We start from the raw sequence: 14,046 nt of genomic DNA on the forward strand, positions 1-14,046 counted from the left end.
GAGCATGCACAGAACAGAATCCAGCGGGCCAATGTCAAACAGGGTATTTGCATGTAGCATTTCCTGTTCCCCCCCCCGCTCGTTCCACCCCTCAAGCTGTGAGAATTATAGACAGAGGAGTGCATGGGGGGGGGCAGGAGACACATGACATGACAGGACTCCAGGAAGGTTCATATACAGCCTGCTTTGTCAATATGGATAAGGGCTCAGCGAGAGAAGCGGAGCCTTTAAACATACTGCCAGATTTATGAACCTGTCGCCTCCATTTAGCAGCGGCGAAGCCTTCATTGCCGCCATGTAGCAGTCGTAAAATCCTCCTCCAGCAACATGTCTTTAAAAAGAGAACACTGGGGATTCATTAGACGCTGCAGCACTCTTGGGATCGGCTTTTAATGATACATACCTCGTGAAATTTCTCTGACTGGCACTTCACAGTTTGCGGTGTCAAAACATCACCGCTATGGTTCCCGGCCAGAAGGAACGGCTTAGCTTGAGCGGGATTAGCCTGCCGTCGGTCAGTACTGTACGCGGCTACGTGTCGCTCTGACTTGTGACGAAGCCTATATACGTGGCAAGATGCATGCAGGTAGAGAGAACTGGATGTTAGTGGGCTGCATTTCCGCTCATTTGTTTCGGGCTCAGCGGGTTACCCACGTCTCCTGAATTACGTGTGGCTCAAATGGCGCTTTTTGCTTTGAATGAGAAAGGCCTCCGCTGTGGGACTTTCCCTGTCTCTGCTGGCATTACTCATTGTGCTGTTTAAAGGTAGTAATTTGCTTAGCTGTGTTTATTATGAATCATCATGGCTTTTCAGAAACCTGTGAGGAAACTAAGATCCCCGGTAGGAAGGGAAATTAATTAAGCCGAGACATTATTCGGTCTTCGGGACAGGAGGATTAATTTAATTTATAAGTTTTCTAACGTTTTTGGGAGACGGACATGTTCTGTGTTAAGCCTTATGCTTTTTTGTCTACTTTTCTCTATCTGAATTCCACGAGCTCATAACCTGTATGACTTGGCTCAAACACACAAATGCTGAATAGGATAACAAATGATATATTTCATTACATATTCTGTATCAGTGCGATTCATCAGTTAAAACATTAAGTAGGTCTGTCTGTTTTGAACTGCGTAATGTGATATATATGCAGTACTGCATATCAGGTAGTCGTCCTGTTACTTGGTTACTGATTGTTGGCCCATTAACTTCCTGAGCTGGCAGGGCCGATGAGGACCTTTGACGTGCAGAGTAAGGCGGGTTTTTGTGTTAAAAATATGGATTCGGCAAAGCTTCCAACCGATTCCTCTTTAATGTTTCCTGTCCATAAATACGTGCCGAAATGTGCGTCTCACTCGAGGGCTTAACAGTGCAATACGTCTTTGCTTTTATGGTGCTTTGCGTGATGTTCACATGGTCCAACACACGAAGAGGCTTCTTAGTTTCACTCAAGTTCCATCCAGCGGCTTGTATCACCTTGCTGCATAGATTTATTTTAATGTGTAAAGCACGTTGCCTTCTCTTTCCCACTGGGAGTTTCTGGTGGCGCGACTTTTGCGGAATAGATGACAACAGCACTTCATCAAAGGTAAACTCTCCTGCACGGCGGCACAAATGGCAGGATGGACATTAAAGGGTGCTGAGGCAAGCACATTTCCACATGCATTCAACTCAGACTGGTGCTTGGGGCTGCCAGTGACTTCTCGCATCCTTCTGCCGGATGGCCCCGGGCTGCACGTGCCGTAGCCCACCGTCTGCTCCCCCAATTCCCGTTCTTCAAACTCCACTTTGCACGACGCTCAGTGCAGGTTACACTCACACTCTGCACTGCTGTACCTTTGCCTTCTGTGCCAAAACAAAAGTGAAGAATAAAACTGAATCTAATTAATTCCTGTTATTTTACAAAAAAAAAAAAAAAAAAACGGTTTCCCCAAAAGGAACTGAAATAACTTGTGTCGAAATTTTAAATGCTTTGAGAAAACACAAGATTTTATTTCATACGCGGCAGGACTGCCAGACTGTGACTAATGGGTGAAGAATGTCTCATGCTTACAGACCTCCATAATCATCAGTAATTCCTCAAAATGTCAAGAACAGCTAAGAGAGGGCAGCTAATGGACTGGCGCTGAGGAAGACTCCCCGTGGGTGACGAGCCCCGCGTGCGGCTCAGGGCCGCCGGTCTGAGCTGCTGCGGCTGGGCTCCCCCATGTGACTTGCATCTGTAAGATTGCTGATCAGCCATCAGCGTTGAGAATTTTTACGCTCTTGCATTGTTTTGTTTATGATTTATTGGCATGGGCCCCATTAACTGGAGTTTGTTGAACCATTTTGCTATAAACAAATGGGCATTTCCCATTAACTGCAAGGTAGTCAGCACAGGTGCTTGACACCTCTGGGACCCTGATTCGAATCACCATCAGGGTTCCATGTGTGAGGCGTTTGTATTTTCTCCTCGTGTTGTCTTGGGGTTTCCTCTGGGTAATTACCCCCGCCCCCCCCCAAGTCCAAAAACATGCTGAGGTTAATCGGAATTACCAAATGGTGTGTGAATGTGCACTGCGATAGCTTGGTATCCCATCCTGGGTTGTTCCCTGACTTCTGCCCGCAGCCGCCGGGATAAGCTCCGGATCCTCTGTGACCTTGAATAGGACAAGCAGTTACAGAAAATGGATGGATAGAAGTTGAAGACTGCAGTGTAGATGTGTCGGCTCCTTAAGACCTCTGTCCCATCTCTGCACTCGGAGCTCCCTCCACCACGTGAGGAGTGTCACTCCAGGAGGTGCTCTTGCGTGGTGCAGCAGCCTCATTACATCTGGCCATCTGATTCCCTCTCTGCCTTCAAGAAACACCTCCGGAGAGACCCATCTGTTCCTCTACTGGTCTAATACCTCTCCAAATGTTGGACTTTCTTGTTTCGAAGATAACATAGCTTTTGTTCCAATACTACTTACACTTATAGCTGGCCATTCACTTGAGTAGCACTTGACTCCTTTACAGCAGGTATGGTTAGCTCAGGTGTACGTCACATTTAGACAAAAGATTCTGCTAAATAAAATGTGTACATGTAAATGATGTCAGTGGAGGGGGGCACCATATAGCCTGTCTGGGCAGGAAGAGTCAAGAGACACTCATCGTTTGCACAGTTGCCTTGTTCTGTACTGTTGCTTTTGTTTATACATTAATCCAGGTTCTAAATCCCCCTTTATGTCTGACCCAAACGTCCCTGCAGTGAGCTGTTTGTATCGGCAGTGTTTGGCAGTCCATTCATCCATCCATCTTCCACATTTATTTGTGCAGAAGGATTCTTGATGTGTTCTCTTCATAACTCCTGTCCGACTCAAAAATCCACGTCACACGGTTCTTGTTGGGCTAGGAGCAGGATGTGAGGGAAGCCACAGAGCTGTCATTCTCATGGATGGATGATGGAACCACCTCTGCATCCAATTTCCTGGACGCTTATGTTACTGTATTATTCCAGATGGAACATAGCGATCAGCCTTCTTTAGGGATCTGCCACTACTCAGGACACAGTAAACCCAGGCATTATGCTGTTCCGCCCAAATCCACTGCCTATCTGATGGCTAGTGGACAACAGGTCAGCTTGACGAGCGTCAAGGTCTTATCGTAGGCGAGCGAGCAGTAACAGGCCATCTTGTTTTTATCTCCTGGCAGACAAGCACGAGGACGTCGATGAGGAGGGAGCAGTGGATGAAGGTGAGTGATGATCAGGGTGTTCTGCCCTCACCTTTCTGCGAATGCCAGCAGTCTGGCAACATTAAAGATGGTGTGCATATATAAACAGTATTAGTAATATATGTAATAAGCACACAAAGACTTTAATATATACCTGATTCTGAACTTCAAACAGGCATATGAAGACACACTTCAAAGACTTCTTTAATCAAGGGGCTTGTGTTTGGAAGCAAAAATAGCTGTAATTTTGAAGAGCATAGAGGGAAATCCTATTTCTGACTGCACCTAGACCATCGAAGTGGCTTTATCTCCTTATAGCAGCCTATGGCTGATCCTCCCTATCACAGCTGACCCAGGTGCAGTAAGACAATGGTGCACCTTATTGTCATGCTGGGACAATTGATGGACTGCTTCCAAAATGCCCGGTCCATCTGCAGTTAAAGCTGCTGGCTTCAGCAAATAACCGGAGGTGTATTTATCTTTCATTCTTGCTGTGACTCTTCTCCTGTTTTCCAGGAACACAGATGCATGCCATTAAGCTTTTATGAAAACTTATAAAGCTTTTTCTATGGTTAATGATACATTCCACACCTTCTCTGTTCTTTATTCCAAGAATACAGATGAACTCAATAGGGCTCCGTGAAGCTTTATGGAAAAAATAAAACTTGCTTTAAGTGTTTAAAGACTAAAATAAATTTAAACCAGCTCACTGTCTTCATCAAAGTGGATTCTAATGTCACAGGTCATAGAATTTCATCAGAGATTAAATTCAGAGACATTTTAGTTATTTCAAAGGACCATTCGCTCTTTTTCTGAATTTAGCTACAAATTATTATTCACAGTGCTTATATAATAAAAAGAGCCGTCCATACGGAGACATGCAGCAACAATCTGATTAGATTAATATTGTAATTTGTAAGTGAAGAAATATCAAGAACTATCAATTACAAATTGCTTTCCTACTACATGTTGTATATTTAACATGGGTGGTAGTTTATCATTTAAATTTGATGAAAAGAATAATTTTCGTTTTAAAGCCACCTATTGTACTTTTTAGTCACAAGTGTACAGTCCCTTATGTTTGGCCACAAGATTAGTGTGTCAGTTTTTTAAATCCTTTCAAAGTACAGGCTACTCTTCAGGTTTTACGTAGATATAATTTTATATAAAATTACACCTCTTGTCAGTTTTATGGGAGATGGTAGACCTGTCACTGTACAGCAACTACCTGAATCCCAGCCAGTCGCTGTCCTTACATCATGCTCCTGGAATCTGGTCAGGTGACACCTCAGGTCCAAACCCAAGCAGCTATCTTGGCATGAACCGCAGCAACAATGCTTCCATTTATCAAGCCAGCAGAACGAGTATAACGAATGGCCCTGCTTTGAACGTTAGTGCTTCAGAACCCAGTGGATCGAAAGGGACTTTCCAGGACGCCATTCCACTGCGCCCAGTACAGTACTTTTGGTACTTTCGCTTTTCCACTGACTTCTGGTCAAGTACTAGTACCAAAAGTTCCAGTACCAAACCAACAGGGGTACTTCTTCGGTACTTTGGGGTGGGACTTGAACCAAAGGTATGGTACCTGGTGCGGTGGAAAAATGGCACAATTCTCTATTGCAGAACATTCACCGTGTGGAATAACAGCTTCATAATCTTCCCAACCTTCTTCATTAAAGACCGTTAACATTAGTGCCTTTCGTGTGGCAGGTAAAAAGGACACGCCTCCATCCAAGAAGTACAAAAACAAGAAGCAAGGAAGTGATGAAGAGAATGTAGAAGGTGAGCAGTTGCTTTTGTGTCTGGGTTCCATCTGCACTCTGAAAAGCTCGATGCAGGCCTCCATTGGTGGGGGGGTGCCTTGAGATGGGGGGCCAGCGGAGCAGGGATTCCTACAATTCGCCTGAGCGCCACTTGTCTAAGAGCCCATTAAATAGCCATTCTGCAATTTCAGTCCCTTCTGATGTGTAATGCTGGAACAATTATGCCGTGCTCCAATAAGATGGACTAAAGATAATTAGATTCCAGTGCAGGAGGTGAAACCCGCCGATTAACATCGCACACCTGCCATTTGTCTTTGGGCTTTAAGGTTGCGGGGGGAGGGGGTGAGATTTTTAAGTTCCACAGGCCGTCTGGGAAATAGCCCTCAGACATTAACATCCACTCCATCACGGCACAGCCTGGACAGACGGGAACAGATAGCGCAGGAAGTCTGACAGAGAAAATGCATTTCCTGCAAGTGAACTAAACAGAAATGCATCTCTGAATGAGGTTTCAAGGCACGTAATTCACTTTTCTAGATATGATTCAGTATGCTTTGTGAATCGATTGAGTGGGGCTGTGTGTGTGTGTGTGTGTGTGTGTGTGTGTGTGTGTGTGGCTTCCAGGGCGATGGTTAATCCGCACACAAAAGAACGCAGGCTAGCTCAGAAAATCCAGATGGGTGTGCGCAGCCTCTCACACAGGCCTCCGCCGGTGAATGCAGCCGCAGCTCTGTATACGTGTGCACAGGACTGACAACGTTCCCTCTAGCCACAAGATTAAGTGGAGCTTATAAGAAAAGGAATGGGAGGCGGTTTCAAAAGCGAGGGAACCGCTATGAAGCCCCGTGCCCATCTTTGTGCCAACGCGACGCACAGCTGCCCATCCCAGTCCCAATAAGTCTGACAGAGGCAGCGGCTAGCAAATGCAAAGCTATCATTTGCCAGTGACTGGAAACCTGTGGCTTTCAAACCTGAACTCGGAGGCTTTGCTTTCTGAATTGGCAGCACTTGCACTTGCTCCCCAGCTGAACACAAACATGAAATATGAAAAATATATATACACACAGACACTCTTCATAAAATTATATATATCATTTCCATATTATATATATAATTTAATGTCAGTCAACATATTATATAATATGGAAATGATATACATAAAATAATTATAATTTAAAGGCTCTTGTTTTACCTGTGACATTCTTCACCCAGGTGAGGGAACAGTACATCCTTTACATGGGACCCTAGTCTGACTGTCCCCTTTGTGGGCCCTGCCTCACAGAGCAGGCCTGGTGGGGGCCCTGCCTCAGAAAGCTGGCCTGACGGTGGCCCTGCTTCTCAGAGCAGGTCTGGTGGGGGCCCTGCCTCAGAAAGCTGGCCTGACGGTGGCCCTGCCTCACAGAGCAGGCTTGGTGGGGGCCCTGCCTCAGAAAGCTGGCCTGACGGTGGCCTTGCCTCACACAGCAGGCTTAGTTGGGGGCCCTGCCTCAGAAAGCTGGCCTGACGGTGGCCCTGCCTCACAGAGCAGGCCTGGCGGGGGGCCTGCCTCAGAAAGCTGGCCTGACGGTGGCCCTGCCTCACAGAGCAGGCCTGGCGGGGGGCTTGCCTCAGAAAGCTGGCCTGACGGTGGCCCTGCCTCACAGAGCAGGCCTGGCGGGGGGCCTGCCTCAGAAAGCTGGCCTGACGGTGGCCCTGCTTCTCAGAGCAGGCCTGGCGGGGGGCCTGCCTCAGAAAGCTGGCCTGACGGTGGTGCCTGCCTCACAGAGCAGGTCTGGTGGGGGCCCTGCCTCAGAAAGCTGGCCTGACGGTGGCCCTACCTCACAGAGCAGGCCTGGCGGGGGGCCTGTCTCAGAAAGCTGGCCTGACGGTGGCCCTACCTCACAGAGCAGGCCTGGCGGGGGGCCTGCCTCAGAAAGCTGGCCTGACGGTGGCCCTGCTTCACAGAGCAGGCCTGGCGGGGGGCCTGCCTCAGAAAGCTGGCCTGACGGTGGCCCTGCTTCTCAGAGCAGGCTTGGACAGCCCGTTAGCCCTGCTGCCAATGCGGGGCATGCAGGCGCTAGACGGAGCCCCCTTAAAGGGGCCACGACCATCCGTGTGCAGGTGGGACTCAAATGAGCCGCCATCTGGCCCCTGCCCCTGTGGGCTAGGTCGAGCACACTGACCCCAAGACTGATGGAAAGTCTCGCAAACCAGTCCATATGTCAGCAAGGGGGGAGGGGTCCACTACACGGGTCCACTTACAGTCGCCAGCCCCTCTCCCACCTCATCGTTTCTGTATTGCTTGTGGTGTAAGGTTACAGTGCTGTCCTGATTTGCGGTGTGATCAAAGCGCGCGCAGGAACGGTACTAATCAAGGGAAAATTGCTTTTGTGTGTTTAAGTTTCCTTGTTTTTTTCCTTCCCCCAAGGTAAAATTCATACAGATAAAGAATCCCATTATCTCTCTTCACGTAGCCCTGGTGGGATCGTAACCATAAGAATGCAGTGTAGTCTAAGACTGTCGGGTGCCGCAGTGTGCCGAGCTGAGGGGCAGCGTCTGGCTTATAGGCACATGCATTTATCTTACCTGTAGCAATCTATCCCGCTGCCGAAGCAGAGAAGCCCATTTGAAGCAGTGAACCAGCACGGCGTGTCTCTGAACCAGTGGGCTGCGGCTCTGGAGCAGGGCAGGGGGGTCCCACTCCGAGGACGGCCCCCGGGTTTCCCGCCGGTGTGCCCACGCGCCACCCAGTGATGTAACCTGTGCGAAATCCCAGAGAAGCTGGGGATCGGGACGGAAAACCAGAAACAAAACAACAGAAGTGTGAGCATGAGCCAATGAAATTTGGTCTGACAGGGAATCCTTAAAATAGCACAGCAGGTGAAGGCGACAGCGGTTTGCACCTTCCTTATTTCTGCTTGGTTTTAACGTGGAACGAACGAGTCAAAGAGAGTTTCATGCCGATTTTGTTGTCATCATCAAGTGACTGAGCAAGACAGACTGAAGGCAAAACGGGGCCCTGATAGAGAGAAGGAGAGAAAGTGTATGTGTGAGAGAGAGAGAGAGAGAGAGAGAGAGAGAGAGAGAGGAAGGAGAGGAAGGGCCGTGCGGATCCACAAACGCGCCCAGCTGTGGGCCATGCTGGGAATCAAAGGGCTGTCTCTCCCAGATCAGCGGTGTCCTGGGCGACGCACACCCGCTGTCACGCGCACAGCGGCCCTGAGCCACAGCTGTTGGTCCCCTCGCCGGGGGAGCCGCTTTTATTCCACAAACGTCTCATACATCTTTCAGAAGTTCTGCTCCAGCCGGCTGGCCCAACGTGAAATGATGAGTGAATACAGACTGGCAGGAGGCGGCTGTGCGAGTGGGGGGGGGGGGGGTTAGTTCATCAGCGTGGGTGGGGAGTAAGGGGTGGCAATGCGGGATTTGCTCATTGGCATGTGCGGGGGGTGAGCATGCTAGGAAGCCTTGGGTAGCTGGCGGGAATTGTTTTGTGTAGTTTCTGACTTAACGGGTAAAATGATGCTAGCTGCCTTTTTGGAAAGGAGCTATGCAGGACTTAAACAAACCCAATGCCTGCGATGACCGGAACAGCTGTAGTGTGTCTGTAACCTGGAGTGCATCAGTCCGTAAGTATGGTTAATTAGAGAGCTTGCTGTGAAAACCCTGCTACGTTGGCGCCACCTTCTGGCTACAAATTCATGAGCTCTTCACTCATATCGAAGGATGTGGAGTGTAATGGTGTCTGTCTGCTGCTGTGGTTTTAAAATGACGACTTCCCTTTTTGTCTCACATTACACTCACATTGAAAAACAGTTTTGGCCAATTCTGGGGAAAAAAACTTATGAGAGTGTTCTGATAAAACAATAATGTTTTAAAAATGGTGATTACCCTCTCATCCTAGCATTTTACAGGGACATTCAGACACCACCAACACTGCAGTGGTTGACACTCCACACGAATAAAGGGATGCATATCGCAATGTGACTTGTGCTGTAATTCCTCAGACCCATTTTTATGAATTGGATGCTCTTTTCAAAAAGAGGACAAACTGAAATATAATTCTTTACAGATCTATTTCTGACATCTTAATAGGTTTGTTTCCACAAAATGCTGCTCAAAGTATTCATGGTCACTTATAAGTCACATCGATCTGACATCGGTGTGGAAAGTGGACAAGTGTTTCAGTCTAGCTTTTAAACTTAAAATTGTTGGCAAATGTAAATGTTTTCAATTTCTCTTTTCACTGCTAAGAGGAGGCTTATACATCCTGTTCTAATGTCCCTCCTTCCTGATAACACAAACAGATGAATAATGCTGTTCTTTCTGCCCTCTGCCCAGGCCTCAGGGAGGCCTTGAGCAAGCAGTAATCCAATTGGCCATTATAATCTCACAGACGAGCAAGATCTAAGAGGCACGTTCTGTTCTGCAGAGTGGAAAATAAGCGGTTTCGGACCGAGTCCGCCGCCCATGCCTGTGATGCCGGGCGGCTTTCGTGCGCGGCAGCTCACCTCGAAGACGCGGCGGATACGTCGCTGAGAGACTCTGAGTGATTGCCCATTATATTAAGGAGAAAAGTTGCCTCTTGAAACCACAACCTTTAAGCAAAATTAGGGAAATCAATCACTCCAAGAGCATGTGAAGGATTAGCTTTAGCTGTGCGCTCATATCCATCTGGGTTAACTGATTTGGAAAAAGCTCTTACTTGCCTCAAATACAAGATGCCAAATGGCAACCTTGCATGGGCGGGGCACTGAGGTAGCCCCCTTATGACTTCTCTCTCGACATGTAGTGCAAGTGAAACTACATTCATGCAGTGAATTATTCCTTCCTGACGGTTTAAAAAGGTCATGTAGCACACTGATGATTGTTACACAGGTATGTGTGTTAATGCCCTGAATTAATTGGAATAAGCGTCTGGTGGCCATTGGGACTGAAGGGTAAACAGTGTATAGTAGTGTGTATGCTCAGGGCATTAACCCACGGAGTTGAGCATTGGCACCTTTTGGAGCTGCCAAAAAGGCTGATCTCCAGACTGCTACACTGTCGCACCTATTCCATTCTACGTATTTCCTCTGACTGGCCCAGATTCACACCAGTTCATGAGCCCGGGACGGACGGAATTGGGCCCTCAGGGTGTCACTTGTTTAATATGTGTGTGTTTTTTTCAGAGAGGGAGCAGGAGAAAGGAGAGGTTGAAGATATTCAGATGGAGAGCCAGACAGGTACAGCTGTTCTCATTTTGGATTAAGAAAAAAGTCTCGTGTCCAAGAGACATTTGTGTTCTGTGTTATCCTGGATGGAGGGTCATTTTCCATGATCAGAAGAAGGGTCGCGTCCCTTACTGTCTTTGTAGTTTAAAAGCAAAATGTTTGTATCATGATTCTAAAACAGCATCTCCATGTACTGCGTATGAGCCACATACAGACACCCTGCTATATTTTAGACAAAAAGCTGTTCGTATCATAACATCTGTATTATTTTATATGTTGCATCAGATGGATGTATAATGACGGATGCGTATACTTGCAGATAGTTTCCTGAAATGATATTGAAATTGTTTATTGTGCATTGAGATGTCTTATGTTTTCTGAAAATGTGATATTTCCTTCTGCATCACGTTGTTTTCTTGCTCAAAGAATGCAGCGACAGCACCTTTGATGGGGACGTAGAGATGTCGAGTCAGGCTCACGGTATGATTCACGGCACGTCCCTCTCCTTTGTGTCACGGCGCACGCTGGCAGTAAAGAGGCACAATGAACTTTTCACATCTGTGCTGCGAGTCCTAGTCTGTCATATTAGCAGTATAGGAAAACGTCTCGTTAAAAATCTCCGCAGCACGGCAAATGAAACTAGAAAATTCTCTGTCAAATCAGCCAGCCGGTCTGTCCAAAACAGTTCTTGAAGTCTCCAGCCTTATGTTTGGCTGAAGCGTGGCAACGTGGCCCCTGGTGATGAGGAAACGCAAACAGCAATGCAGGCATGTCAACGATATCCGCTGTCTGCCCGCACACAGAAAGTCCCATAATGACACAGTCTCTGTCCTTTGACCTACGCAAATACAACCTATTGATGTGGCACGTCAAGGACACGCTGGTAGCCAAAGGCAGGCAGAAAGGGTGGAGAGCTGGCAGGTCGGCGTGTTAAGCGATTCTCCCTGGGAACGCGAAAGCAATTAGGGAGCATAGCATACACGCTCATTTACATATGCTTCCTACCAAGCTCATTCACCCACTTTGAAATGCTTCTCGGTTGTTCTCAATGTTTTTTTTTTTTTTTTAAACTCAGCCCCTCCCCCACTGACTGATTTTAATATGTAGAAAGACCCGAAAATGTTACAAGCTGGCCTTCTGTGCGTCGCAATGCATGTTTTCTAAAACAAACATTTCATCAGCGCCAGCTCTGTTGAGTCACACACAAACATGCATATACATTTTTTTTTTTTTAAATAAACGGTACCAGTTTAATAGCTAAGCATAGCAGTATATCTTGCCAATCAACATCTAAAGGACTGGAATAATGTCTAGTGACAGACATTATATTGTGTTGTCATTTTTCCTTCAGATGAACAAGAGAAGAGTCCAGAGCATAGCATGGATAATAAGGACATGAAAGACAAAGACATCCCTTCAGGTGACTGTTTCTCCCTATAGAGTCTGGCTTACAATGGACAGCTTGCATTATGTATAGTTTCTTAACATTTCCTACATGTTGTCGTGCACATTTCTGCTTTGATTCCTGAAGGCCACCCAAGCCTCAGTCCACGCTCCCTCCCTCTCGCTGTACCCCCATCAGTGAATAACTAATGCCACTAATTTAATGATTGATCCTGACAAGTATGATGGATGTGAAGGGAGTCAGTCCTGCATTTTATCAGCACCTCTGTTGTCACAAAATCTATAGTTTACATCCGACTTTGGCATGGATTTTGATATAGAACGTGTCCATGTCAAATGGAGCAGATCACTGTGGATGCGGAGGCAGGTCCAGCCCGCCACAGTTTGCCCACAAACACAGAAAGATTAAAGCTTGATGTGATTTTCTCTACATTCCCAAGTTCAGCTATGGAGGAGAGCCTTGCCAGATTTAAGTTACAAGAGTATTGGCAAATATCTTTCTTTATGAATGTTTTCTCTACTTATTACTCCAGTTGTCCACATTTCTCCTGGCTTCAGAATGAAGGTGTTTTATGTTGAAGGAACCTTTTGATCCCAGAAAGATCTGCAATGTGCCGCCAGGTTTCCTTGTAGTCTGATTATGTGATGCTGAATGGGGTTTTGCAGGAAGACTGTACGTTTCCAAGAGTCTCCCTGAACAATGATAAACCACTCAAAAGAATGCTATGATCTCGTAAAATGGGAGAATGTGAAATGAGATTGCAAAGCGTATGGTTGCCGGCTAGCAGAGTGCCCAGTGGCATGACAGCAAGACGTGTCCCTCCAGTTTACCAAAGCAATCCATCCCACGGTGAAAGGCCTAATCCTTAGTACATACTGATATGGTCTCTGTACCCAGAATACCCTGCTTTGGCAGGAGCCTGGGTAATGATGGCCAGGAACTGGGAATTTTTAAGCTTACAGCTGCCTGGTTTTTCCTGATTTCAAGCATATTTGAGTGGAAGCCATGGTCTTTGAGGTCTCTTTTTTTGTAATAATGAAAATGGAATTAAACAAAGCCAAAAAGCTCCCTTTGAAGTTATGAATGCAAATAAAAACAGCTTGTATAAAAAGCATTTAGACCAACCCTGGAAACAATTTTTCACGGACACCTGTCCATATATGTACCTTGGTATGCATCTGAAGGTCTGGCCAAGCTCACATACACAATGGGTCCGCAGGCAGTTTTTCCATTAGAAAGACATCAGCGTAATCCCACTGTACCGTAATATCCACTTGTTCTCTCTACCTCCAGGCAAGTCGGAGGAGAAGCACCCAATGGGGGGGCAACTCAAAGAGGAGGGCATGGACTGTGCTGCAGACACTGCAGGTAAACCCACTTAGCAAATGCTGCTTCCACTCAGTGAAAGGCTTCCAGATTGGACAGCCCCGTTGGCATCGTCCTCTGTTTACAGCAGTCATTGCCCCCCAGCTGGGCTCAGACTCACCAACCATGCCCTTAATGAGGAATAATCCCCCTGGGGTATTGTCAGGCTGTACTAAACTCACCCCCTGGCCTAAAAAATGCAGCTTTAATTAAATGGGCCATTAGAAAAATTGGAACCGCAAGACTTCATATGTTTATATGTCCAATTGCCTGAATAGCATTTAATTACATTTCAGCTCAATTACATTTTTTCGGTAAGTACCTTGGGTTTCTCCTGAACCTTCCAGGTCCCTTTTACAATGGAAAGGTCATACAAGTCTGCCTTTCCCCCCCACAAATGCTGCGTTTCCCTTTAAAAACAAAGAAAGGCAAGGAATGACACAAGAGTGTACCAAGGCAGAGGGAGAAAAGATAACGAACTCCCCCTCTTTTCCTGTTATCAGTAATTGGCAGTGTGACACCAAAGTGAATGGATTTGCAGAACGCATGGCACTAAACAAAGACTGCAGCATATGCTGGCAGAGTCAGGGTGTTAGAGCCGAGAACAGAGACTCAGCTGGTGTGACTCCA

At 46.9% G+C, this 14,046-nt stretch overlaps 1 protein-coding gene and 1 long non-coding RNA gene across 2 annotated transcripts in view; one reads left to right on the forward strand and one right to left on the reverse strand.

The window, feature by feature from the left end:
• The window catches only part of macrod2 (mono-ADP ribosylhydrolase 2), a 430,585-nt gene that overhangs the window by 401,727 nt on the left and 14,812 nt on the right, over positions 1-14,046 (forward strand). Inside the window, exons 10-15 of the mRNA XM_049008306.1 lie at positions 3,671-3,712; positions 5,402-5,473; positions 10,605-10,658; positions 11,073-11,126; positions 11,998-12,066; positions 13,345-13,419. Coding sequence (XP_048864263.1) covers positions 3,671-3,712; positions 5,402-5,473; positions 10,605-10,658; positions 11,073-11,126; positions 11,998-12,066; positions 13,345-13,419 — 366 coding nt within the window. The remainder of the gene's footprint in view (positions 1-3,670; positions 3,713-5,401; positions 5,474-10,604; positions 10,659-11,072; positions 11,127-11,997; positions 12,067-13,344; positions 13,420-14,046) is intronic.
• LOC125738857 (uncharacterized) lies at positions 1,711-13,809 on the reverse strand. Its single transcript, XR_007396925.1, has 4 exons — positions 13,739-13,809; positions 8,020-8,214; positions 2,534-2,637; positions 1,711-1,843 (listed from the first exon to the last, which is right to left on the reverse strand). It is a non-coding gene; the product is annotated as an uncharacterized LOC125738857 (long non-coding RNA).

This window comes from Brienomyrus brachyistius, chromosome 3 (genome assembly GCF_023856365.1).
Source record: "Brienomyrus brachyistius isolate T26 chromosome 3, BBRACH_0.4, whole genome shotgun sequence".
Classification (NCBI taxonomy): Eukaryota; Metazoa; Chordata; class Actinopteri; order Osteoglossiformes; family Mormyridae; genus Brienomyrus; species Brienomyrus brachyistius.